The sequence below is a fragment of the Strix uralensis genome, chromosome 3, assembly GCF_047716275.1.
Source record: "Strix uralensis isolate ZFMK-TIS-50842 chromosome 3, bStrUra1, whole genome shotgun sequence".
NCBI lineage: Eukaryota > Metazoa > Chordata > Aves > Strigiformes > Strigidae > Strix > Strix uralensis.
In genome coordinates, this window is record NC_133974.1 from 89534271 (window position 1) to 89561242 (window position 26972).

The window sequence follows — 26972 nt, forward strand, 5'->3', positions numbered from 1 at the left end:
TCCTTTTTTTCCCAGTAATTTATTGATAACAAATAATACATTATGTTAATAATAATATATGGAAAACTGCACTGAAGCACTTGCAAATCTGAAACCTTTTTAGCAATCATAGAAAGGATCAGAAATAATTCATCTTTGTTCAAATATAATCCCCAGTAGCTTTCACACTACATTGGGACTTTTTAATTAGACAACAAGACCCTTCTGGGTCATACCAAGAGTCTCTGCAGTTGCAACTGGTACATCTTCCCACCAGAACGAGTTTCAGAAAATTGCAGGACAGCAATGAGGAGTATCCATCAGCTAGTCACCTCACCTTTTTCCTGGGTACTGTCTTCCCAACCTGAAGTGCGAACCCTGCCTAACCTACTTTTGAAAAAAATGCACATTGGCTTTGGAACTGGTGTGCACAGGTATGTGAAATACCAGTGACTACTTATCCTACAGTAGTGCTGGCTGTCCAAAATGTGTTATTCTCATAGAGTTCCTAATTCACCAGTCATTCCACTTGCTGTGATACTCACCTCTGGGATTTATTTGCAGTGAACAAACTGAGTAATGCATAACTCTCCCTTTCTTTATGCTCTTGACTGTGGTAGCAGGAAGAACATGTGCAGCACAGATGTGAATACAATAGATACTGCTATTAAAACCATATCCATGGCTGATTGTACTTGTTCAGAGGATGCATCTGAAAGTGATCACTCTACACAGTGCAAGCACAGACCAAGTGACGAAATAATCTTTCTGAAGTTAACTTTGCATTCTGTAAGAAAGCCTCTTTCCTATCCCTTCAGTTTACATGGTAATAAATTGATTTTCCTCTTTCTGAGGAGCTGTTCCTCTAATAGCTCCTTTCAAATATAAACTTTTTACTAGTAACTTGCAAAAAAAAGATTTGTGTGTTGTGAAAAGGAAGACAAAGCTGTCCACAGAGATGGCATTTGTGAAAACTGGATTGTGTCTTGTGGAGAAGATGCCTATATAATATGGACTTTTTCCATGGGACATTTAGATCCAAAAATTTATCAAGTTCTGTGAAAACAGGAAGCTGTGCAGATGAGGGAACAGAGAGAAAATGGCAATGTAGATTTATCCTTATTAGACACTAGAAAGCATCCCCACTTTCCTAGGGGAGATACTTTAAAAAAATACTAGGAGAAAATCTTCAGGCAGAGCCTGCATATTCTTTAGACTCCAGAGTTCATCCCAAACCTAAATCAGTAGAAGACCAGGATTTGTTTACTCTGATACTCATAAAGCTAGTTGTTTCATTTCACTTCTCTCTGCTTTGATAGCACATTGGAGGCTGGACAAGGCTGGAGATATGAGTGAGAAAAATGTCTTTGTGCTGTAATGACAAAAGAGCTTCAGATCTGTGTGCTGTAATTTATACTAGGGTTATATTTTGACTCACAACTCTGGCTTTCAATAGCCCCTGTGCAGGACTGAACATTGTGTCAGTGGCCATGAAAAGGGAGTTATGAAGAGAGAACTGTTTGAGACTCAGGTTTCAGGTTGCTCTTGTAGCAGTCTAGAAGACACACCTGAAGAGAAGAGACTTTTCCATGGTCTAGCCTGCCTTGAGCCTACCTGGCAGAGTAGTGACACTGGTTTGTCATGCTGTGCAGGTATGCAAAGGCTAAAAAGGTATGCAAAAGTGAGGGGGTGAGCAGGAACCTTTCCTTCATGGGGAACATGGGGAGTCTAAGCTTTGCTGCCATCTTACTGCTGTGTAACATCTGACCTTTTTCACCAAATACACCTTTTTTGGCTGGTCAACATTAATCTCTTTGTTCTAATCTCTTGTGTGGGTTAGTTCCTCTCTCCTTAGTCAGCAATGTTGCAGATATATACCTGTTGCTGGACTTGAATCTCTGGGGTGGAGGGTTTTCAGTGGAGGGCCTGTGTCCCCGGAAGTTGCCTGACCCATTGGGCTTGGCATAGGCCAGCACATTGACCTGCCTCAGAGTAATTTACAAAGCTTGTCTCTTAATTCAGCCTGTCACCTGATGTGGAGAGATTCTGAGTGTATCATCTCTAATACTTTACTTTTGAGAGTGATTCCCTATATCAGCAAGTAATTCCTGTATTGTTTTGAATGACTTGTATTTGTGTATAAATACAACCAGGAGTTTTATGCAAATTAAAAAAAATTAAAAATCTTTACTACCTTCCATATCTCTAGCAGCAAGCCACTGGCCAGAAATTAATAAAGCTTCACTATCTTATAACCCAGCTCCTGTTTGCATTTGGTCCTGCAGGAGTGAAATCATAATTCTGTTTTGATGTGTTTGATAATAGTATAATTTTTCACATGTCAGCAGATTTATGATGGCATAAAACCAGGATTATGACTTCAGTGCAGGAGAACATGAAGGAGGAGCTGAGATATAAGGGAGAATAGAGCTGTTCACAAATATATTTTTATTACATAATAAACAAACAAAAAAAAAAAGTAAAGGTTTGCAATCTTTCATCCTCTGTAATATCTCCTTTCTATAGGTCTGTTCTAGTGTGAATGTTCTCTCTTAAGGAACACTTTCTAATGAAAAAAATAGCAAACAAAGGTTCTGAGCTCTTAAAAGACAGATATTATTTTAATACATAGTGTCAAGAGCATTGGACCTTTCCTGATTTGCGGTCACAGATCCACTGTGCTGTAATGGATATGGCACTATAGATATGCTCATTTCAGGTCAGGCAACCTTGTCTACTTTATTTATGATTATTATTAACAGAAATGCTAGCTGCCAGACACAATCAACATGAATCAGCCCAAGGCCCCTGTAAGAGGAGCTATAAAGAGTCTTTAAGAGAATCACCAGCAGCCCTGTCAGATCTCACAATTACTTTTGAAGTTCTGACACATTGGAGAGACACCATTTTTTTCTTGAGATTAAGATCTTGTCTTTCAATGCTCTTAAGTGCATTATATGTATGTGTAGGTGCTTCTGCCCTGGATGTCATACATGAAGCATCAGACCTACACTGACAGCTTTTGAAAGATAAAGCTAGCTCATATCCTTCAATGTTACCCTCAGGTTAAATTTTGGGCTCTGCCTGGGTACCTGTACAGTTCACAGACAGACCAATATGGTGTGTACAAAATTAAAATAAAATAAAAAAAAAAATGCCTCTTGCATTCTGCTACCTATTGAAAAATCATGTGTTTACATCATGAAGCTCATAAGCCTTTCCCCTGAAGCTAACCTATCCATTTAATAAACATTCCCATCTTTCTAGCATTTAATATTGGTCCTATAACATCATGTCAGCATATATTGCCCCAAAGTGACTGCTTATGGCAGAAACAGAGCTATTTAGCCCTGATCTATGGCTGTGCATTTCAAAGCTTTGTACAGCTGCTCTTTAATCCACCCTGTGGTGTAAGCATTATTCCAGACCCCATTTTACAGATGGAGAAATGAAGGCAGAGAACTTTGCTGACTTGCCCGATGCCTACAGCTAAGTGAGAGCCAGATCCAGGGTTAAATTACAGGCACCCTTGACTCCTAACCTCAACCCCAAGTGACTTGGCTGCACATCCTCCCCCACCCTTGCTGAGCAGAGGAGAGAGGGTTTCATTTGTTACTTTCTTTTTGCATCAGGCCCTTCCTCCTTCTCCGCCCACAAGCATCTCTGCAACTGTGTTTTCTCGGATTTCTTCACTCACTTCATTAGCCTTTCCCCTGTAAGAAACAATTGACATCTCAGCCATATTTTTGGCTCAGACTCTAGTCTCCTCTCTCTTGGGTAGGCAGTGCTGTCTTGAGCAGGGCACTGAAGTGTTAGGGCATGGTTTGTACAGTCATCACTAACACCAATTATATACTGTTTTTTAAAACCTCCAAAAACGTCAAGTGCTATGTCCAGTGCTGCTCCATGGAAAGGCAATGATAAGGGTGCTTTTATAGTACATACTCCTGTATGTGATCAGGAAATGCATTCCAGCTGAATTTTGTTTTACCAAAGCCATATCTGTATCCTGGGAACACAGCAGGTATGAGAGGGATGCAGGTGGGGTGGCAGATTAGGACTTCCAAGATCTATGTTGTATTCTCTGGTGTGCTGCTGGTTTGCTGTATTGCCTTGGGCAACTTGTGTAATTTCTGTGTTCTCTGGTCACCAGCTCATAAAGCTAGATAATGGTGTTGTGGAAAAAGTATCAGTAGGGTCCTTAGATCAGAAGTTTACCTACCTGCTTTTTGCTCTTCTTTGGTTTTTAGCATCTTTTCCCTAGTTTAGTTTGGATGTACGTGGTCATTACTTTGAAGTAATTCTCAATGCAAAACATCACAGGATGATTTCAGAGATACAGCTTTGGTGTTATCTCCAGGTCCTGCCCACTGTGAGCTAACAGCAAAGCAAGAAAGAGCCCAGGCTCTAATGAGGTTTACACAGTAAAACCAGGTCCTGTTTGCATGTGCACGAGTGCCTTGTTTCTGCCTTTTACCACCCTTTCCTACTGATGTTATTTACCAGTTCCTGTCCTCTACAGTGTTTCACATCTGCCCTGGGGACAGCAGAACAGGAGGGGCTCTGAGACATTTCATCATAGACAAGGCTTTTCATGGAGATCACAGAGATCTTCCTGAGGCTGTTTTCTTTTCTGTTCCCTTTGGGAATAGGGTTGGGTGCCTTAAGAGAGTCCCCATCCCATGTGACATTGTTAGACCTAAGGGTTGCAGTCTATCACTGCTTGCAGCGCTCTGCTGAGATGGGACACACCTCTGCCAAGGAGTGTGTCTCCTTTGATTTCTCTAGTTGAGGTTTTTTGGAGCTGAGTCTGAGCCTGGAACTTTACTGGTGCTGGGGCTGGTGCCAGCAGGGTGAAACGCTCAGGGCTGCACTTTGTGGCCCAGGCAGGCTTGGGGGAGCAGCAAGTGTGCAGCATTCGTAAGGCACTGGTGGGGCCCGCTGCCTGTTGGCTGGTATGCAAAGACCCACTCACAGGGTCAGAGACCCAGGACTCGGGCATAAGAGGAGGATGTGGGAAGGAAGGAGACAGTTGAAGAGGTGAGGCATAGGAGAGGAAGTCCTTACCTGTAAAGTGCTTTCAAGTTGGGTCAGTCTGGGCCAGGTCAGCCTTCCTGAATGTTGAGTAACAGTGAGAATCAGAAAACAAAAATCTACAGGATGCTATTGAAAGTAAGGCCAAGTAGAAATGAGATTGGGGGAAAACTAAGGTTTCCAAATGCTGAATTCCTGAAGTTTAAACCTGTGCCCTGAGTTGGAGTTGTGTGTATCAGCATTTGCAGGATCCTGCTCTTGTCAGTCCAGGATAGGATTGGCATGCGTGTATGTGTGTGTGTGTTTGTGCACATGCTTTAATATTCTTTGCACGGGGAACCTGTCAGACTACAGATAATTAAAGATTCCAGCAACAGCATTTTATGGGTTTTGCAGTAAAGTTTCATGACTCCTTACGGCTCTTTCTCAGTACTAAGTTTCACCACCAAAGCAGAGCAAATTGCTACATGATTTTAAACACTTTAATAAAAAGACAGACTGCTAAAACATGACAATGATTATCTATAATTAGAGTCCATTTTTCTCTTACTTGTGTGCTCTAGCTTTCACTGGTGGGATGGTTTTAAAGATGGAGATTTAGAGGTTCTTGGAAAGCCCTGAAAACTCTATATTCAAACTTACTCACTCTCTGGAAGCACTTAGCCCTGCCTACAAAAGCAACAGAAAAAGCCAGCGGCTGAATCTGCAGGCTGTAAATTGTGAAAGTCCATCTCCAACCAATATTGCAAAGCATCACATTTTGAAACGTGGCCAAAATGATAATGGTGAAACAAAACACCAACAAAAAGAGTCTGAGCTTTTCTTGTTGAATCCAAGTGAAAAGGAATTTGGTTCATGTTTAGATTGCCTAAGGCACAGTGTGGGGAGCTGAAAATTGCCCTTTGTATCACAAAGCCGTAGGGCATCTCCAGCATTTCTACTTTAACTTGCTTACAAGTGATGGTAGCTAATTGATACCCTGCATTATACCTTTACTATAACAAAGGATGTTTAGAATTATACAGGCAAAAGCTGTTTGCATACAGGTGACCACTTTGTGCATGTGACTGCTGGCTGGACAGCCCTGGGGGGGAGCAGAGGGAGGAGAAGTGCAGGCTTCAGCTCCAATTTTTTTTTGTTCATTAAAACAACAGCATTGATTTTCCCAGGTCAAAGCCAGGCCATTTCATGCAGCAAATCTGTGTTGAAAGGGATCAGAGTAATCATTTTTTACACGCTTGACTACTGCATGCCAGCACTGAGCTTTCAGCCACATGAACATAGGAATGATTTAATAGAGGAAATGGCAGCAGGCTATTGTGAACGGTGAAGGCTCCATGTAACATGCATGACTGAGTCGCACACCATTAGGCTGAGTGTAAATAAAACCTGCTCCTGACACTGCCACAGAATTAGCTCACTGGAATGCCTCCGCCACTGTCCTGTTGCGAGCTAATGCTCTGGCTGCAGAGCCCCTTCCCCCTCCAGCCTCTGCCTTTGCTGCCCAAGTGACTGGGCAGCTATTTAGTGTGATACTGTAGTGATACTGTAGTATTTAACCAGTTCCTTAAATAATAGCACAATGCTGACAAATACCTGTGAAACCAAAATCCAGTCCGAAGTGAGATAAATATTTAGAAGAGACTGGGGTTTTTTTGCTAGGGATTGTGGGTGCTGAAAAGTCGCCCTCCTCCCCCCCCCACCCCGTGATGGGCATCTGCATCTTCCCTGGAGTGTCTCCCAGATTACTTGTCACAGCAACCCAAGGAGGGTGCTTCCTGATCTGATTTCAGCAGTGCTCATTCACCAGCTCTAAACTGCCCTGAAAAGCTCCTTTTAAAATGAGACAGTAAATCAGGAAGCAAAGTTAAGAAATTATCGGGGCAGGTAGAAAAAATAGGAGTAGGCTCTACGTCAGCATGTTCTTTATACCAGTACAGAAGCAACATATCTAACATAGGTATGGATGGAAGATTATAAACAAGGCTTGCTTTATTCCCACGTACAGAAAGCAGTGATTTCTAGCCTTAAGTGTCCTTGTACTTCAACAGCAGGACTGCACATAAGTCAACACAGAATATGGCCTGAATTATTTCACAGTGAGGTGGACATAGATGATTTTCTTCTGAATGATGGATCCGGTCGGTGTTTCCTATTCCAGGTGTTCAGGTGCAACATGGTCCTTCCTATGTAATCTGAGATGCTAGGATGAGTGAATGCTGTTTGGATTTTCTGGCAATAAATGCCTGAATTCTTTCGTGTTTGTAGTACTGACCTGAAGATGGGCACCCTAAACACTTCTGGTGAAGTCTCCACACCATCAGAGGGGCCTTCCACTTGAAAGCATTGGCAATGTCTTCATTAATCGTGAGGGGAACTGTGCAAAATGTATGAAAAGCCAAGGACTGAATAGTTACATGCTTTGCACTGGGGAAAGTGCACTATAAAATAAACTAGGAGAAAGGAGGTCAAAGGAATGGGGAGGAGTTGGTTCTGTCATGGACAATTGCCCATGAGGGCAGATCCCATTAGGAAATGGGAGTGAGAGAAGAAATCAGCAATGCATTTGCAACTCAAACAAAGCAGGAGCCCTGTTGTCAGACAGTGAGGAGCAGCAGGGAGAATAGGACAGATAATCTTTGCTAGTAAGCAAACAGTTGGATGCTACATTTGAGGTTGATTCTATTGCTACTGGAAGCACGATATTTCTTGGAAATGAAGCCACAGAAGGAACGGTGAGAGATTAGGGGCACTGCTTTACTTAGCCAGGATGTTTTTTTGTAATCACCTTGAGTTTGGATGGACTGTCTAGTGAGAAAAAAACCAAAATACTGAACAAAAGGTTCTGTGCAGAAAGGTAATTTTACCTCTCATAACGTTAAGTGCAGTGGGAAATAGCTTTGACTCCACATCCTGCCTTTGAGCACACACTATAAACTTCTGAAATTATGATATATCAAGTTACAGTTTCATTTTCTGTTTGAAACACCTTGAAATTTCATAGAATCATGGAATGGTTTGGGTTGGAAGGTACCTTAAAGATCGTCTAGTTCCAACCCCCCTGCCATGGGCAGGGACACCTTCCACTAGACCAGGTTTCTAGGACTGCAGTTGTTTTGCATCCCATTCAGATGTATCCTGCTTTGAAGAGATATGCATCAGGCTTCTTTTCATGAAGATTTTGCATTTATACTTTTTGCCTTTACCTTTTTCACAGAAAAGATGCTCAGTCTGGAATGTGTGCTTGGAAAGCAATCTAAGGGGAACACTCCAAAATATACAGTACTTAAGCAAAACCAGACCTCTTAGAGTTTCTGCCCTGGTCAACACATACGTTTATGAGCACACATCCTTCTGCAGTTGGTCAATTTTGCTGAGATCAGTGAGTCTTCTTATCCTTAAAGTTACCCTTAGGTACCTAGCTGTCTTGGTCTGTGTTTCTCTGGGCTTATCCTTGCTGAAGTATGTTGTAGCTTCAGTGCCACTCTTCCGTCAGATCTGCTTTTACTCTGCACACCTTCACTGCTGTGTTACTTCCTTTATCTTAATTTTAACCTGGCCAAACGTTAACCTGTATCTCAAGGTAGAGCAACAGATCTGTTGCGAAAGCAAATATTGTATTCTGTGCACTTTCAGGGCTATGTCATAGTCTGATTGTTCATACTCCAGGTGGGCTCAAGAGGCATTATTCTGGGTGTGGATAAATTCAAACTAAGTGAAAAACATATCCTCCAAGACATTGTTTTACATGCTGTGTGGTCATAAATGAAAGTGTCATTATGCTGTCCTGGGTTCAGTTTACAGAGTTTCTTTCAGATCAATTTTTGGTATAAATTTCTTTTTTTAATGGAAGGATTAATCCCATTTCTGTGGTGGGAGGGCCAGCTGGTTTGCTGAGGTGCTGGGCAGGTCCCAGCCAGTGGGTCAGACGTGGGAGGGACCTGCCAAGAGCTGCTCCTGCTGAGCTCCTGGGCTGATCGCTGCCTTCATGCAGGGGAGTAGAGGAGTGATGTGTTGTGATTCCTACAAAGCATTTTATTTATTATACAGTCAAGATTTATGAGATCCTAACCCCATCAAGTGATCCCAATAAATTTGGGACTTCAAATGGGTATTTTCTATGTAAATGGAAAACTGTATTCATTTTAACAATTTAACTGTTGTGTCTGCATATGGATACGGATGAGCAAGCTGTCAGCTGCTTTGTGACACTCACCCTGAAGCTCTGCTTTGGCTGTATCTCCTTACTGATCCCAATTAAAGTGAAATCAGAAAAAACAGAGGCTAAATGGAGAGGTCAGTGGCAGGAGTCTCCTGTCAAAAGACACCATTATTTTCTGTATCTGGGCTAATAAGCAGCCTATTAATCAGTGCATGTTTAGAATAAAAAGGATTCGGTTTTGCCTCACTGCAGAGATGCAGATCTTTCATTTCATTTCTCCCCAAAGCCCTCTAAACCTCACATAAATCATCCTGAGTCAGCATTCAAGGCTCAGATAATAAGACATCCCTCTTTCTCTTTCTTCTCTGCCTCACATGTGGACATACGCCCCATGATGGAGCAGGGACACCTGCGCGGGCAGCCTCTGCATCCCGAAGGAGCCCTTGGGTGGGCGGCAGCAGCGAGTCACCAGGCCTCAGGCAGCTTTGCCCTGCCCCATGGCCCCAGCGTGCAGAGAGCTGGCAGCCTCACTTTGTTGTGATAGCCCACAGGCTGTCCAGGCACTTCTCTGGCTAGAAAACACTAATGAGCTCATGTTAGCATGCCTCCTGCTACTACTGCAGTCTCTGCTGCCTCTTCTCCGAGGGATAAGCCCTCTTAGCCAGAGCATCAGGTTGGAGCCCTCCTTCTAGAGCACAGGTTTCTGTTTCTCATTGAGCCAAATGGATATGAACGGGAACTAAATGTAAAAACATTTATCATCATCCCTGCTATTCATGCCCCCATGACATCTGTTTTGATTTGCTCCAAATAAGAGCCTCATGCTGGTCTCATGGCAAGGTGAATCGGAGGCATCCCCCTTCATTCCCAGAGTGTCTCAGACCTGGGCTTTGGCTCTGGTCAGAGAGGCAGTTCTTCCAGCAGGGATGGTTTAAAAGTGTCCCACTGCACAAGAAGGTAGTGTTAACAGCCACAGTGGGGAAAAAAGAAAGAGGGAAGAAAAAAGGAAGAAGATCAAACATCCCAGAAGAAGGCACTACCTTAGTCATAGTTCAGCCATGCGTGGGAGAGCTGGACAGAGGAATTTCCAGTCTGCTCAGTGGCTTCCTTGAAATGCTAGAGCTAGTCCATAGGCATGGCATGAAAGGAGATGTGATCATCAATGTGGAGCACAAAGTAAAAAGAATTAGCAGCACTTGGCTGCATGACAGAGGAGGTCAGATCTGATGCTTATAAATGTTGGCTCTGAAAGTTGATGAGCAGCAAAGATAGGAAAGAGATTACTTTTACACTCAGACAAAATTTGAAAGACTGCTCCTGTGAGACACCATGGCCAAAAGCCTAAAAAGTATTTAAAAAAATATTTAATGCTTAAACCCTTTGGTCTTGAGTGACACGAGGGATTACTCAGTGCCCTTCACATCTAGGCAAGTGGAAGGCTCATTTCCCATGAGGGGCTGAGCCCATTGCAGGGTCTCTCCCTGCATGTAACAACATTTAATAGTCCACCACCCTGTCTCACCTCCCTTCAAGTATGCAGCTGCCTTTCTCTAGCATTTCTCACAAGAGTCCCCCTTAGCATTGCAGTTTGTTGGGGTCTTCCCAAACTGTGTCTCTTGCTGTTGTCACTTTTTAGCTATGGTAATGGGTCAGGTCTTGCTTTTCCTTTTATCAACATCTGATTCTTCTCTTGATCGGGCAGTTTAATCTAGAGATTAGCTGAAATGCATTCAAGGTACGTGAATGCTGACATTGACTTCCAGTGACTGGTACCACAGCTCTAAAATAACTCCTTCTTGCTGGTATTTGTAAGGCTTCATTTGTTCTGGAATGGGCTTTTTTGCTGGGCTGCCGTTTGAGTAGTAAACACAACTGTGATGGGTGTCACAGGATGGGCTGTCCAGATCTCAGACTATTTGGTATACAGGGGCCTCGTAGAGCTCCCTGTCTATCCACCTCGGCTGTGCTCTCCTTTTCTTGCATAGAGTGGTCTCAGATGTATTCAAATAAAAGCTCTGTAACTAGGCTTTCCAGATAGACAGCAAGATAGGCTGTTCTCATCCATTTTAGAGCTAGCATTTACAGGTTAATTACTGGTTACTAACTGCTGGTTTCTAGCACAGACTGCTGCACTCAGAAATCAATGGGATAAGATGTGATAGTTTGCAAAGTCAGCAGAGAAACAGGCTCCCATGAATGAAACTAGACAATGCTTTGTTACTTGCAAATCCAAAAACTAGGCAATCAACAGATATTTTTGGGTTTGGGGGGGTTTTTTGGCTTTCATTGAAGCACCAAGTTGGCAGACATGTTGAAGCTATTTACATTCAAGTTTCAATAAATGTAGTGCTGGAGATTCCTCTAAATGATTTTATCTTGTTTTTAAAATAAAATCTGCATGATCATTCTGCATCCCTTCCCTGCTGGCATCAGTTTTGTTCTTGCAGCCAAAAGAGTCAGTTAATAGTTTAATTCAAACTTGCTGGCTCTGGCTTTTGTTTTTTGTTTCTCCCATTCCTTCTATCCCTGCTGTCTCCTAGGGGAGACCCTGCAGGAGTTGTCAGATCCAGAACTTTTTTTTTGGAAAAAAACAGCCATTGCTCTGATTGTACTAAACAAAGCAAGGAAATGTAACCAGTTGTTTTTCTTTTTTGTGTGTGTCTGTTCTTTCTCCCAACAAACCAGATGCTCAACTTCCTTACGGCTGCCATCAGGCCAGTGACATACTTTTTCTCCCTTGCCTTACCTTAGTCCTTGGCTCACATGGCAGATGCTTTCCATATAGCATAGGCTTTATCAACCATATTACATTTTCAGCTATTGCAGTGCTCCCATCCACTGTGCTGGTGTTATAAAGCAGGGTGGGTGTGCATGAGTACTGGTATTGAAGCAGACAGAGCGACTAACCCTTCTGCCAGACCATCGTTCTTGAGGCTTTCTTGCCCATCACCAGTGCTGCAGTAAGTCCATAAATGGGAAATGTTTTAGAAGAATATTCTACTGAGCAGAGACAAGGCTAATGCAACTCTGATGGCAACCACCAAGCTCGGGTGTACTTGCTGCAGGCTTTTTGTCCTCTCTAGTGTTTTTACTGCTCTAGCAGCCAGTCTACAGTGGTGTTATGCAAAGGACTAGGTGGTGGTATACTGGCACTCAGCTCCAGCATAGTAAAAGAACTTGGGTATCAAAGTGCTTTTTGTGCTCTCATTAAAAAAACCCAAGCACACCTTCCCTGGAGATGGTCTGTGTAGAGGCTGTCTGAAGCTTGTCCTTAGGCTGTAAGAGCCAGTACCAGTAAAGAGATAGGAAAGCAAACCTAGACCAGTTCTAACCTGCTGCTCTGGTCCTTCACTGACATACCTATACACACCGAGACCTGAGCAAAGGAAAGCAGGCACAAGCTCTGGAAGGTACATATGCCCTCTGAGGATCAAATCCTGGAGTCAGGCACCAAAGAACAGGTGAGGATCTGACTTGTGGTGAGTGGGTACAGCACATCACAGCTACAGCTCACCCCAGCTTCCATGGCCTCCCTGGATTTTTGCTCCATTTTCTTCTGTGTGTAAGAAGGCTGAATATGTATAGTTTGCAGACATCTCTGCAGATGGAGCAGAAAGGAGAGACAATAACCGTGCTAACATGAAGTGGCACTTTTTGCACTTGCAGGTTCACAGAGACGGAGGCTTATTCCAGCTTTGTCACTTGACACCGCTTCCCCAGCCAGGAAGCCTGCTAACAGCCCCGGGGTGCGCTGGGTGGATGGGCCCCTGCGAAGCGGGCAGCGGGGGCTGGGGGAGCCCTTTGAAATCAAAGTCTATGAGATAGATGATGTGGAGAGGCTCCAGCGGCGACGAGGTGGGGAAAGCAAGGTGAGTGCAATCCATGTAATTTGTCTCCAGCCTCCTGAAGGGTGTAAGAGGGGGAATTCAGATTATGCAGTCAGAAATGTGTAGTATCATATATGGTTAATTCAACTGGCAGCAAAACCTCTTATCATATTTAAGAGCAGTTGTGACTCAACTTATGCCTTCTGTAGCAGCTAACAGACATTGGTACCTTTCATTTTTGCCCCTTGCTTATAGTTTTGGTGGTTCCTGTGCTCCAGCATCTTGTCACACCTGTCTTTCAAGGCAGCAGTGGTACCTCAACTGCTTTGATGGTATTGTTTTCAGGATAGCTAATGTCTTCTCTCTAACAAAGTTATTCCTGCCAACCTCAGACCTCCAAATTTACAAAAAGATCAGAGAATTGTAAAGGTCAGCTCTTGAGATGTATGACTGGGAAGACTATCTGCAGTTAGTGGAATAACACCAATTTTAGAGTAACTGTGGATATAGACTATTATTTTAAGGCTCTTTTTCTTCCTAGTCCCTGTCACTTGGTTAGGCTGTTTGTGATGTTGTTCTCTGATACGATTTTGTATGGAGAAAAACATCACTTGTTGGGGTGGTATTTCCACTGCACTTCACCCACACAGCAGATTTATCTACAGAGTAGATGGCAGAATAGGGTTGAGACCTTCACACAGGCTTGGAGGAGGATAGTTCTGGTACCGGGAATGCTCCCATGCTAGCAAGGGTAGCACAGCCCTCACCATGGGGGCACTTACTGCATTTCTTGATGGCTGCCACCCCGCAGAAGTCATGCCAGGCCAGGCTGGGTGCCTCCAGACAGCACTGCACCCTGTGCTGTTATCGTGCCCCATATCTTTACAGAAAATATATCTTCTTTATTAATGATTGTGAATTGCTAGAGCTTTTCATAACATATTCCCTTTGTTTAAGGATGTTTTAAATTTGGTATTGCTACCAGTTCTCTTATTTTATGACTACTGCATTTCTTTTGCACCAAGCACAGAGATGTATTTAGGATTTTAATATAGCAAGCAGTGGATTTCCTTCTCCCAAGAGCTTAGATTTTCTTAGCCAAACTTGTGGTGACAAAAACCAGAAATGTTTTGCTACAGTTAATCCGATTTCAAGATGCTGCCTGTTATTAATTATTATGGTTTATTATTAACTATCATTGCAAAGTCTCCAAAGCTCACTGATGGAAAACATCAAAACCAAACAAAAGCAATAAAAATAAAACAGATGATGGATGATTTCATGCAGTGATTCATACACTTCTACAGTAAATGGCTCATTGTCAGTATTATTGATTGGAAGATCATTTAACTGAATGGATCTGGGTATTTCTTCTCTTCTCCACCTATTCCTTCCCTGCTCCTTTTTCCTGGTTGGCAGGAGGTGATATGTTTCAATGCCAAGCTGAAAATCCTGGAGCATCGCCAGCAGAGAATTGCTGAGGTCAAGGCCAAGTACGAGTGGTTAATGAGAGAACTGGAGGTGACCAAACAGTACCTGATGCTGGATCCTAATAAATGGCTCAGTGAATGTAAGGACGTCATTTTATTGCCTAGACTCATAGGTGTCCTTTGGTTTATTTAATGGTGGGGACAGAGGGGAGCGGAAGTGTTTGCTAAGAGTGAGATGTGAGCTACTGTGTTTGTAAACTAAAATGAACCAACATATGGCCTAAGGGCAAGTTTTAGATTGGCTGTATTTCTAGAACTAGTCCCTATAATTCTTATTAAATGTTGACAGTAGAACTGAACAATCCTTTTTGCCTGAGAGCTGAATGTTGAAATGGTACAGCATTGTAGTGGTGAATATTGCCGTTGGTAGATTAACGTTCACGCGTTTCAGTCCACAGCTCCTGAAAATGAGATTTTTTTTTTGGCCTCAGATCACTCAGACATATGAGCAATACTATAAATCTGTTCTTCTACCACAAAATAACACTGTGGAGCAAACCTGTCCCTTGGCACCAGTGGGCTTACATGAAAAATGAATTTGGCCCATTTTTTATAACTATAGATGTGTAAAGTTCAGAGAGCTTAAAGGGCATTCACATTCAAATGAAGAAGGATGTCAACACCTCAAAGCAAAAAAGATAAAGACTACTGCAGTAATTGTACAACAATTTTTAATATTAGCAAGCAGACAAGTTCATATCAAAGATTTCTAGAAAAAAACCCCTCCATTTATTTAGAATAATTGCAGATGGCAAAAGGAGGTTGGCTGGTGTGTTCTCTTAAAGCATCCTAACTCTTCCTTTCACAGCTGCCATAAGTTAACACTAGATTGGTACATCCTGCAAACAACCACAGTATATGTTTCAGGAACACTATTAAAGAAGAGAGATAAAAAGGACAGATTTAAAGGGAGCAGAGAATTTGCCATACATTGCCGTCTGCTTACTTTTTGATGTCTTTGCTTTCAATTCCAGTGTGATAAATGCAGAAGGCCTCAAGGATGGCACAGACCTCAGGGACCAGATAAGATGGGAAGTGCTGGCTCAGACAACGTGTGTCACACTCGGCTTCCATGGAAGCCACTGCCAGCAGGTCTCTGGCAGCATACAGGCACCTATGTTGGAGTGATTGACGATTGCCTTCCCTTGCCACTCTTGAGTGGTCTAGTGAGAATCACATGTAATAGGGAGAGATGTGAGAAGCAAGGAGGTTGGTTTCTAACTCTGACTTCTCAATTCAGCAAAGGACTTGTCCTCCCAGGGCAGAGCACCTATTTAAGTCTCTTTCTGGTCAGCAGAATGTGTGAGAGAGTCAGTACATGCTTAGCACTCAACATTTGCTTAAGGGTGTTGGAGTGCAACAAAAGGCACCTGCAGTTCCGAAGAGGATGGCAGAGAGTATTGTTTAAGAAAGCATCCAGTGCAATTTTACCAGTATTTTTCACTATCAGCAAGCCGCTGTACCATTTCAATAGCCATTTAACAGAAAAGGCAAGTTTTAATGGCAGTGGCAAGCCAGAGATAATGTATACAGAACTGATGGGTTTGAAGACTTGAATTAGCTGTCTCTCGCACCAACCAGCACTGGGTTTTGTCTGCTTTTCCTATCTGTGTATTTTCTTTCCCATAGTTGATCTGGAGCAGGTATTTGAGCTGGATTCTCTGGAATACCTGGAGGCCCTGGAATGTGTGACTGAGCGTTTGGAAAACCGTGTCAACTTCTGCAAGGCCCATCTCATGATGATCACCTGTTTTGACATCACCTCTAGACGCCGATAAAGTATGAACCTCAAGAGAATTTCAATGTGCATCTCTGCCATCCTCCTTTTCCCTTCTGAATAGCATCCCAAAGACAACAGAATGAGGATGAAGGTTGGAGTCAAGTCTCAACTGTGTGTATGAGAGATTTGCTATACTATACAGAAGAGTAGTATTAAAAAAAACAGGACAAGCATGAAAAATGGAGATATAAGGTTGTTGATTCTCTTAGCCTAAAAGAGCACTTTGAGGAACCTTTAAGGACATGTCTGTAAATAAGAACTGCTGGCAGAAGACACTTCTTTCCCCGCATTAGCTGAGGGAGGAGGAAAGGTGGTTGTAGGACTTCCATTGAGAGGTTCATTAAAAGAAAACCTATCCAGAAAAACTGTTTAAGTGCCTTGCAAATCTTTATTATCCAAACATTTATGTTCATACTTTATTGTGTACAGATGGTGCTAGTCAAGAAAAGAAAAAGGAAAAAAACACACTTTTGAAATGTATTTACAGCTTGTTTTTCTCTTGGTGTTTTCTCCTATTTCAGACTTGCTGTTTCTAAGTAACTTGTGTTTGTAGAGATATTTCCTAATCAGTACAACATATGAATAAATGTTAACTGTCTTTTCTTGTTACCAGAGTAAGGCCACTCAAAGAGAAATTCAACTTTGCCAGATGACACAAAAAATATTTCTAGCAGTGAGTAAGGTTTGCCTATATGTTCTTCTGTACTATCTTATATACTGGAGGATACACTAATTTTCCCAGTCTGTAGGTTCTGCAGTGTATGAGAAAGGAGAGGTGACATTATCATAAAGTAAATATCTTTTCCATTTGATCCAACCCCCATCATTTGTTTTCTTTTTAATGTATCTTTAGCTTTATACTGGCTGTTATGGATGAGTTATGGATGAGGAGGCACTTTTATCCTAACCCCTTTTTCTGGTGCTAATAACTTGCTGGAAAATTACTCTTCAGGCTGAGGGCTCCCATGTTTATCAGTCAAAAAAATGAGTGATTTATTCTGTCTTTCTTAAGACTATAACTGATAAAATTTAGCTTCTCTTCTTTTTGACATATAACACTGCAAAACATGTTTTGGCAGCTTTTGGTCTCTGGCCCAGTCTGTCCATAGTCACAGATGTACCTGAGAAGTGCAGGCTCTGCTCAGCTCAGTGCGTCTGGAAATAAATGGAGTTGTGAATGAGTGGATATAGCATTTCAGGCATGTTGGCTATGGCATTTTCCTTATCAACCCTCCAGCACCAAAGCCATGGCAAAATTCACATTGACATCAAAAGGACAAGGGTCTGTGCCTCAATGCACATTCAAAGGAACATCATTTGTGTTTCTTAAAGAAATGTGAAAAATCTGCATTTTAATTACATATGAGCATGAAGAATTATTTTGTTGAATTAGGTTTCTTCTTCTTCTATATTGAAATAAGTGCATTCACAAAAAATCCTCTCTCATATACACTTGTGCTACCCTCCTGTTGCCTATGAGAAAATAAGAGCATCATTTAACATATACTCAACATGCATCAATTTACTGCTGTACTTAAATGCAACTCTTCTTTTACCTGCACCATAATATTAATGCCATCTTACAACATCCCAAGCAGCAAGTCCCAATGTAAAAATAACCCTACAAAAATACTGATAGCTTTTCTAGTGGATAGCTGAAATAAAATCTTTAAAAAAATAAACAACATAGAAATGACATTTATATAGTTTTCTTTTAATACTCTACAATTTGTAATAGCAAATCTTATTCATTCTGTTAGCCTTGTCACTGGATTTTGTAGCAGATCCTTCTTACATTCTATAGGATTATTTGGAGGTAAAAAAGGTCCTATATGAAAGTCACTTTCTAGTCTGTTCTAGAGCATTTTCCTATCATGAAACTCATATTCCAAGTAAGTATTAAAGACATAGGTCTGATCCTGCTCCCCTTCTCTCTCAAGGCAAAAAAAACTCTGGGGAAAAAAAAAATCCAGACAATGTGATTTATCTAGCTTTGTTTCTCTTTGTAATGATTTCAGTAGCACTTGTTATGTGTTGGTTCTGTTGAGGCCATCTCTTCTCCACAGAGCCACATGAACTCAGTGCAGCTCCACAGAGCCATGGGAATTGCCCCTGCAGTTTTGTGCTGGAAGAAGACCTAGCACCCTTGGGGTATGGAATGCATCTCTCTTTATGGGCTTAGTCCTGCAGAGCCCCAGCTACATGGTGCCAGGTCACATACACACAGGAGAGCTCCCATCTCTCACTCACCTGCTTCCCCAGGTAGGCCTGCACTGCTCTCACCTGTGACACCACTCAGCCTGTCTCTCAGGCCATGCCCCCACATTCAAGAAAGAACCCACACACACCCCCCAAGTTGTGCATATGAAATTGAATGGTGCCTTCTTTAAGCTTAAGCATTTCTGAAAATGTGTTTGCTGGAAGGTGGTCATTGGGAAATTGGGACTCATTGTCCTTCCTCTGCTGAAAACAAACAGCCCAAAATGGGCATGCTGGGCACTCTGGGGACCTGCAGTGAGATGGTAAATGGCAAGTGGTACAGTAAAAGTAAACACACATTTGACAGAAAGAAAGTGAAATCCTAGCAAATGGTGCATGCACAGAATGCATTATTAACAAGAGATGCCCTCTCACATAGTCTGGGACTTAGACAGAAGTGATGATGTTTCTATAAATCAAGTGGACACATTTCAGAGCTACTGTAAAATATCTATTACGTGTAATATTCCTCAACATCATTAACTCAATTATTCATTGTCTCTAGATTTGTACCTCTGTAGATTAGGAAGCATAGCAAAAAGCGCTTCTATCTAGCCATTCTTTTAAACAGTAAGAGTATATGTTTGCCCTGTTTATCACGATGGACCAAAATTGATTCCTGAAATCAAACAGACTATGCCAAGGATTAATTTGGCATACTGAAAATTGTGTGCTGAGCAGAATCACAGTCCTTACAAATATTTTATTTCTGAGGATTTAATTAGAGTAGCCATTAACACTGCCATCATTTACTAGTATTCATATCCTAAAATCCGCACTTATCTTTTCTTTTTTGACTTTCTGTTAGTGCATTTCAGAATTTGCCACTATATTTTGAGGAATTTTGGTGGCTTAATGGATAAAATGGAATGGAAATTTGTGGAGATTTGACATCTATGAAATGTTTTCTTGTTGAGAATAGCTTTTTACTTCAGAATTTATATCATTATACTTCAAATATCTGCAAAACAGGTAATTAAAAGCATCAGGACCTTATTATGAAATTGATCTTAGTCTACAGCAGCCAGCATTTTGCAGAAGACCCATATACTTCTGTACGTCATCCAGGAAATCCCATTCTTTAAGCAATTGCTAGCGTAATGCTGGTTTTATGCTGACTTTTTAAAAGGCATCAAATTGCTCAAAATAAACAAGAACAATGTGATTGTAATGCTTAATCGTCTGCATGTTCAGAAATCAATCTTATTTCCCTGGGACAGCTTTAGTAGGAAACAGCAATGTTAACGTAATTAGGTTTGAAGGTTAATTCTTTGTTCGCATGTGTAACAGGAGATCACAGTTCTTCATTGTGGGGTTGTGTAATGGCTGCAGAACACCAGCGCAGCTCCACGTCCCCACCGCTGTGCTCGGGCGTGGGCAGCTGGGGGCAGTTTGGGCCTCCTTCTGAGAACTGCTTGTAAGGGACAGAACTTGCTTTATGGCCACAGATTCAAGTGAAACCATAGACTGGAGAGTTTGGCTGTGATCTGGATTCAGACATCCTGCTAGTCTGTGTGAGCCCTCGCAGCAGGCAGAAAGCCATGGGTCGCACACCCACCAACTCACTTCGTATCCTAGAGGGTGTGAGAGATCCCTAATTCCTGATGCATTTGTCATAACAAAACGCTATTTTCTCTTGCCATACATGCCTTGTATTTGCCTCAAAATGATTCCTTGTCAATTCATTCAGATCTAAGCAATAAGAAGTATTTTTTCACAGAAAGGCAAGGAAGCAGACTGATATTCACGGTTTTCTTTTCTTAGGTCTTTACTGGGCCTGTTCTCATCTCGCCTGTGGTGGTATAACTGAGGCACAATTGCGTTAAGTCAGGAGAGTTGTAGCAGAGTAAACCCACTTGTGAGGAAAATGAAAATTCATCCACCTGCCATTTCTTTGGATATTTACTGTGCTGCTAGTTATATAGTTGAAGACTATGCTCCTCTTACCTATTTGATACCCCCTCATTTTGCATGAGGGCCATGCACAGAGCTATCACTGAACATATGCTGGCTTCAATCCAGTCTTGGAAGACTCCTGCTGCCATACAATGTAACTTCTGAAACTTGCAGCTACATAAAAGAGTAACCAGTAAAGAGCAATGGCATGATCCTCTGACACGAAGCAAGCTAAGTGAGAGCTGCAGATAATGTACAGAAAAGGATGAAAGATATACACTGGTATTTTTTTCTTTCATGTCTGAACATGGCAATTATAGAGGCAAAAACCTGGGAGTGATGCTGGGAGTATGCACATCAAGGCCCAAGCTTGCTCACAGGATAGACTCAGTCCATCTTGAAGTGATTTTTTTTTCTTTTATTCATTTATCTCGATAATATGGTTTGTCTTAAAATAGCAACTATTACCTGTGGTATGGAATTCAAATTTTATGACAGTTTAAGGATGTAGACTCTTTTACAAACATTGCCTTTTACAGATGTTTGTGATTTTGTTGCATCTTTTATTCTGAGATAAAAATAATCATAAAAATAAGCATACAGACATACAGATAAATGTATATGTACACAGCCCGAGACAGACAGTCCCTTCACACATTATTGTGGGGAGGTGGCATGACTGTTCACAAATGGCAACAGCGATCACTCCCTCTTCCTTCTCCAAGGAGTACCTATAAAACCTTTCTCCTTGCACTCACCAGGATGAAGCTGATTTATCCCACACTATAGGGAAAACTTATGCTTGAAATGATTTTGAATGCTTCTTTTAAAGGTCCTTTCTTCCCCATGTTCTTCAGCCTACAAAGCCAAGTTGCTGCAGTTCTCATGTAGAGGCTGTCATTGAAACGTTAAAGCCTACTCTGTGTTTCAGGGTGTCATGAATTTAAGGCAAGATATTTTGCGATCACAGCTGTTAAATACAACAATTTCTGCATATGCATGAGGCATACAGCATAGTTACATCAACTGAAAGCCTGGGCTCTCAGCTGTCTATAAGATAAAGCTTTCTGTCTAGTCCTAATTGCTTTAAAATTCTAACTTGAAGCTTCTGCATTGCAGAAGCAAATACAATTCTCATAAACCGGAGGCTGAGTGACCCTTTGATGCCAGTTCATATGGGAGGGGTGGTTGCTCAGCCTCAGGGATGCAGCATCTCACTGCAGAGATCAAAGCATTTGTATCACTGAATACTGATAGGAGTGGATGACAACCATACAGAGAGGTGCTATTTCTCAAATCCACTGATGGGTGACATACCTTGCTTAACCCTGATGTCCTCACGGTTGTTTTGCTTAACCCTGATGTCCTCACAGTTGTTTTGTTACTCCATATAGGCTTTTGCATTGGCGACACCCAGCAGTTTTTGGAGACACAAGTCTGGCTGTTGCCAGCTATCGCACGATTTGAAACAGGTGTCCAAATAACTATGGCAAACAAAACTGTGAATGATTTGTCAGTGCAAAGTTAATAATCTCTATCTCTTGCATTTATTGTGCGCTCATCCCAGGGTTATCTGAGCTTCCATACCTGCTCTTGGAAATAATAAACCATTTTATTATTGTCTTTATCTTTTCTTCTTTCTCATTCTCAAGCAAGCTTTCAAAAAACAAAAAAGAAAAATCAGTTTCCCTTGAAAATGTAGCACCCTTATCCTAACCCCATTGAAGTCAATACAGATTTTGCCACCAGCTTCACAGACAACAGACTTGTGCTCACTTATGCAACATTTTGAAGCTCACAAAGGGCATGATGATTTTGCAAAGAATGGAGGTGCTGAAAGTGAAATAGTAGCATTCATCTATAATATTTCAAACCACCTTCAAAACCTTCCTGGACGGGAAATAAAACACAACCCAACCCATCTTACTTTGAGTGGTCCTACTTAAATATTGAGCAAACTTTATAATAATGGTAATAAATTGGTGCTTGAGGCAGTTTCAGCTATATTACATATTCTCTATATACTCTAGATATGGATGTATTCACCCTCTATATTGTATATGTATGTGTGTGAGTATTTACATATAACACACATACATATATGTTTTATGTATGCATAGATACTAACTTTTCTAAGTTTTCCTTCTTTCCCTCCCATAGCTGAAACTGCTGGTTACTAACATCCACATCATATTCTATGTATGAAGGATATAATTTATTTGTAAACTCAGGATGTTCTTGTTTTATAGAGTTGCTTGTATTTTATAATTTATTTACACATCATGGTTGGAAATGCTTATCTAAGTGCTATGCATTGAAGTGTATGTTTGCTAAATCCATTTCACTCTGTCCGTGGCTATGTTCTTTCTCATTATAACAGTGGTATAAAATAGGGCTAAGGAGGAGACAAACTGATGGATATAGAACTTATGCTGGTCCCACCGGTGGGTAATTCCAAAAGAGGATGTATCAGTACTAGATATATATATTTTATCAACTAAATTTTATGGGGAAAAAAAAAAGAAAAAGAAAGAACAGCATGAGGACAAGTTCAAAATGTGGAAAGTCACAGCCATTTCCAAGTTGGTCAACAAATGCATCGAGCCTTTTGCCATTAAAATTGTAAAGTTTATTGTTTGCTGGCTAAAAAATATCCCTTTTGTGGTATCTGAGGTGTGAAACATTGTCAAAAATATGATGTCTGGAAAAAAAAATCAAACTATAGTGGCATTAAATGTTTACTTTTATCTTACCAATATATCTGCCTCCTCCTCCTGACTATTTCACTTTGGATGAGAGCATTTATGAAATGGCAGAGAAGAAGGTGCTTTTGACGCACAAGAGGATGTGTTACTATAATAGTGAGAGTGAGCAAGATCAAGCCTGAAAATAAAACATCTGAAGGGGTTCTACCAAGCAAGTATCTCTGAGAAGGAAATTTGCCAGAAAACAATAAGGAATTGCAGGGTTTGAGAGCAATGACAGAAATGTTACAACCAAGCACAGCACCATTAACTTCTCCCCTACTGTTGTCCAGAAACAGAAATAAAACACAGTAATGGGGCCTGAACTGGTCAGGCTTTTACATAAGCTGGTTATGCATACATGCCTCCCTGTATTAGCAGGGATTGCTCCATCTGGATCTGTGAGCAAGGGAAAAATCTTGAGGCCAAACAAATGATAAAAATGTGTTCATAGGTATAATTTTTTGTCATCTGTAACAATAGTGTCAGATTTCCCTTGGCCACCATGCAGGTATATGACACAATGTAAGAGTAATAAAAAGGGTTTGTATCCATTACTCAAAACATGCTTCTCTCTCCGAGGGGCACTGGTGGCAGGTTCAGCTGACCCCTGAGCTTCTCCTGAGGTGTGTGCAATAGCTGCTTGCCTTTTGCTCACATTTGTGGTGTTCCCTGTTGATAATTAAAAGAGCACCTCGCTTGCAGGGCAAAATGTGAATCAGCTCTCTGGGCAAATCTCAAATGCCCCTTGACACTTGGGGAAGCCTCAATAAGGATACTGTGCCTTTCCCATTGGGGAAGGGGAAAAAGGAAACGATTTAAAAATCTCCTTTAAGACATGTCATGTGCTGGCAGATTATTCCCTCATATGGCCTACTTTAGGAGGGACACATTAGTGTGCTAGGTGTCTAAATATTTGATTGAGTTTAGTGTGCATTTAAAATAGTCCTTTCTTTTTCCTTGTTATTATACCAGCTCGGTCGCAGAGCTCGCAATCACAGTGGCAGGGGATGCAGTCATCTACCATGCCCAGCTCTTCCAAACGAAAAATATCAAGGTGGCTATAGAGGCAAAGGCTGGCACATAATGAGATGGTGTGGCAGAGGGGAGGAGGGAGTTTCTCCTCATTTCTCCTCATCCAGCAGCAAGCCCTACCTTAGCTGTTGCCCCTGGGCCAGTGAATTTGCATGCTGGTGCCTCTCCACAGTAGCTGTAAATGAAGATAAATGGCCATTTATTTCGTCTGTGGGCTGTTCAGAATAGCTCTGATTTTCTCTAAAGAGCTAAAAGGCTTATTGCCTATTTTTCAAGTAATTTATCTTCATTGCTGTTATCATGCAGCCACATCAGTATTAAAGAGCCTGAAGTGCCTTACAGTGACAAAAACAGAGAAAAATGGGTTAGCACAAGTCCTAGACTTTGTCTAAGGCAGAACTGATGGTGAGGAGCTCTATATGAGCTGAAAACAAAATCAATTCACTCTTTGTCAGTTCCAAAGCCTTACAGACCTCAATACTACACACCTCCGGTTTGGGGCAAGACTTCCAGGAAAGATTTCAGGCACAGAGCAAGAGCAGGGGCTCACACCTGGCAAAAAGCTGGTGTCCTTATGAGGCCTGCTTCAAATTGCTGGCACCTCTAATGCCCTAGCCATGACCAAGTCTTAAATTGTCTTTAAAAGCAATAACTTGCCAGACTAAAAATCAAGGGAAGGTATAGTGTGGAAACCTGACAGGTCCCATCTCCTTACAGGGTCCTGAACAAGCCCCCCAACTACTGGCAAACCAAGAGAAGGGAAAGTAGTTGCTAAAGCTGGTTCCTCTCCCACATCTGCCTGCAAAACACTGGGGCTCCCAGGACCTCATCTTCATTTTGGCTGGCAGGACTAGCTGCCTGGAAGCTGCTGAGGAGGGAACAAGAAAATTCAGCTCCCAGTCTCTCAGATGAACACAAAATTAATGTTTAGTTCCTCTAGAAAAAAGCCATCTGTGAGTGGATTTTACATTTTAGGATATCTGTTAGCTGGCAGGACTAGCTGCCTGGAAGCTGCTGAGGAGGGAACAAGAAAATTCAGCTCCCAGTCTCTCAGATGAACACAAAATTAATGTTTAGTTCCTCTAGAAAAAAGCCATCTGTGAGTGGATTTTACATTTTAGGATATCTGTTAGTATTCTTGATAGCTGCCAATCTGGCAGATTTGGAGGCTGACATCTGCTATTTAACCACCGAGCAATGCTATATTGGCTGTGACCACACAAATGCTCTACATTGCTCTAAGACCACTTTCATAACCTCCAAAAACAACTAGGTGGCTTGGAGGTCCTATCCACTCTCCCTTCAAGAACAACCCTGGCAAGTGCTGACCTGGTAAAAACTCTAAGACAGCCAAAAATGGTCCATTCCCAATGGATGCTTGTCTAGGGAAAAGACTTGCATCAACTTTCATACAAGTTTATGTGTGTCTCTTCCATGGGTGCTTATTGCACAGGTTTGTCTGCCATGCTTTGCGTCAGGTTGCCAATCAACTGGCAGCCAAATGTATGCAGCTGTGTGTTTGGTGCACATCCGTATTTCCACTTCTATCTCCTGCATCAAGTGGACTCACCCAAGTGCAGCCGGATGCATGGGTCCGGTGTGCGGGACTTGGGGCTTGCTATGGAGAGGAAGTCTCACACTTCCAGCAACAGAGGACCTTTGTCACTCACTTCAAAAGGAGTAAGGACTGTCCTTGTCCCTGTGTCATCCCTGCTCAGCTTCATTCTCTGAATGATGAGAAACCAGGGAGATGGAAGAAAACTTGACATTTTCCTATATTTAGTTTGTCAAAAGATGAATTGTTCATGTAGTTACAATAAAGCAGAGGAAGGGAACACACAAGCTACCCTGGGCTGTGCTCTGCTGCTCAGCATGAGCCCTTGCAAACTGCCCCGTGGAGCTTGCAAGGAGTAGCCCGATGGTGCTGAAGGAGTAGCAGTGCTTTTACCCACCTTGTCTTTCAGTGCCCGTCCGTGCATAGTGACCCAGTTCACTCCCATCTCTGTGCTGTAGCTGGATGCCCAGGGACACAACTTTGAAGAGAGGCATGGCAGCTGTGGGAAGATACATAACCCTGCTTTTATTAAAGAGCAAGCTGTCTGCTCCTAAACCATATTTGATGAAAACCTCACAATGCCCAGCAAGCAACACCACAGGAGCCAAGCAAGACACTGTAAACATAATTTTCTCTTAATTTCCAAGGACAATGGAAGGCATGGCAATTACACGAATAATGAGAAAGATAACAGTTTGGCTCCTCGCCCTGCGGCTGGTGACTTGCTCTGCCCCTGGGGGCTGGCATAGCTGGGACTCATGCCTGCCCTGAGTTTCCAGAGGCTCAAAGAACATTTCTGAAGGTTATATGTAAAGCCATGAAGATGCTGTGAAATCCACAGAAAGGATTCTGGACAGCTTCTAAGCCTTGGCATTGTAGATCTTACATCCCTCGGACTCTATTCTTTCTGCTGGCAAGGCTGGAACAATGGGAGCACCAATCTTAGTCTGCTTGACAATTAGGATTGCAGTGGCCTGAAGTGGTCTGCAGAGCGGGTCAGTCACAGGAACAAACACTATATGCATGCTAAATAAACCCCTAGCCTAGCAAGAGAGCGTCTTACCTGAAATCTTTGATGGGAATGCAGTTAGTGTGAGTGTACTGGGGCACTGAAATAATTCAACAGTGAAAAAATTGTTCTGGGATGATTTCTCCACCCAGTAACATCACCTCAGCACTCATGACTCATTCTATGAAATATTTATTTATTG

General features: G+C 42.0%; 1 protein-coding gene across 1 annotated transcript in view; it reads left to right on the forward strand.

The window, feature by feature from the left end:
• The window catches only part of KIF26B (kinesin family member 26B), a 313904-nt gene extending 290719 nt beyond the window's left edge, over positions 1-23185 (forward strand). Inside the window, exons 13-15 of the mRNA XM_074863268.1 lie at positions 12842-13044; positions 14422-14572; positions 16122-23185. Of these exons, the coding sequence (XP_074719369.1) occupies positions 12842-13044; positions 14422-14572; positions 16122-16270 (503 nt within the window). The 3' untranslated portion in view covers positions 16271-23185. The remainder of the gene's footprint in view (positions 1-12841; positions 13045-14421; positions 14573-16121) is intronic.
• The last annotated feature ends 3787 nt before the right edge of the window (positions 23186-26972 follow it).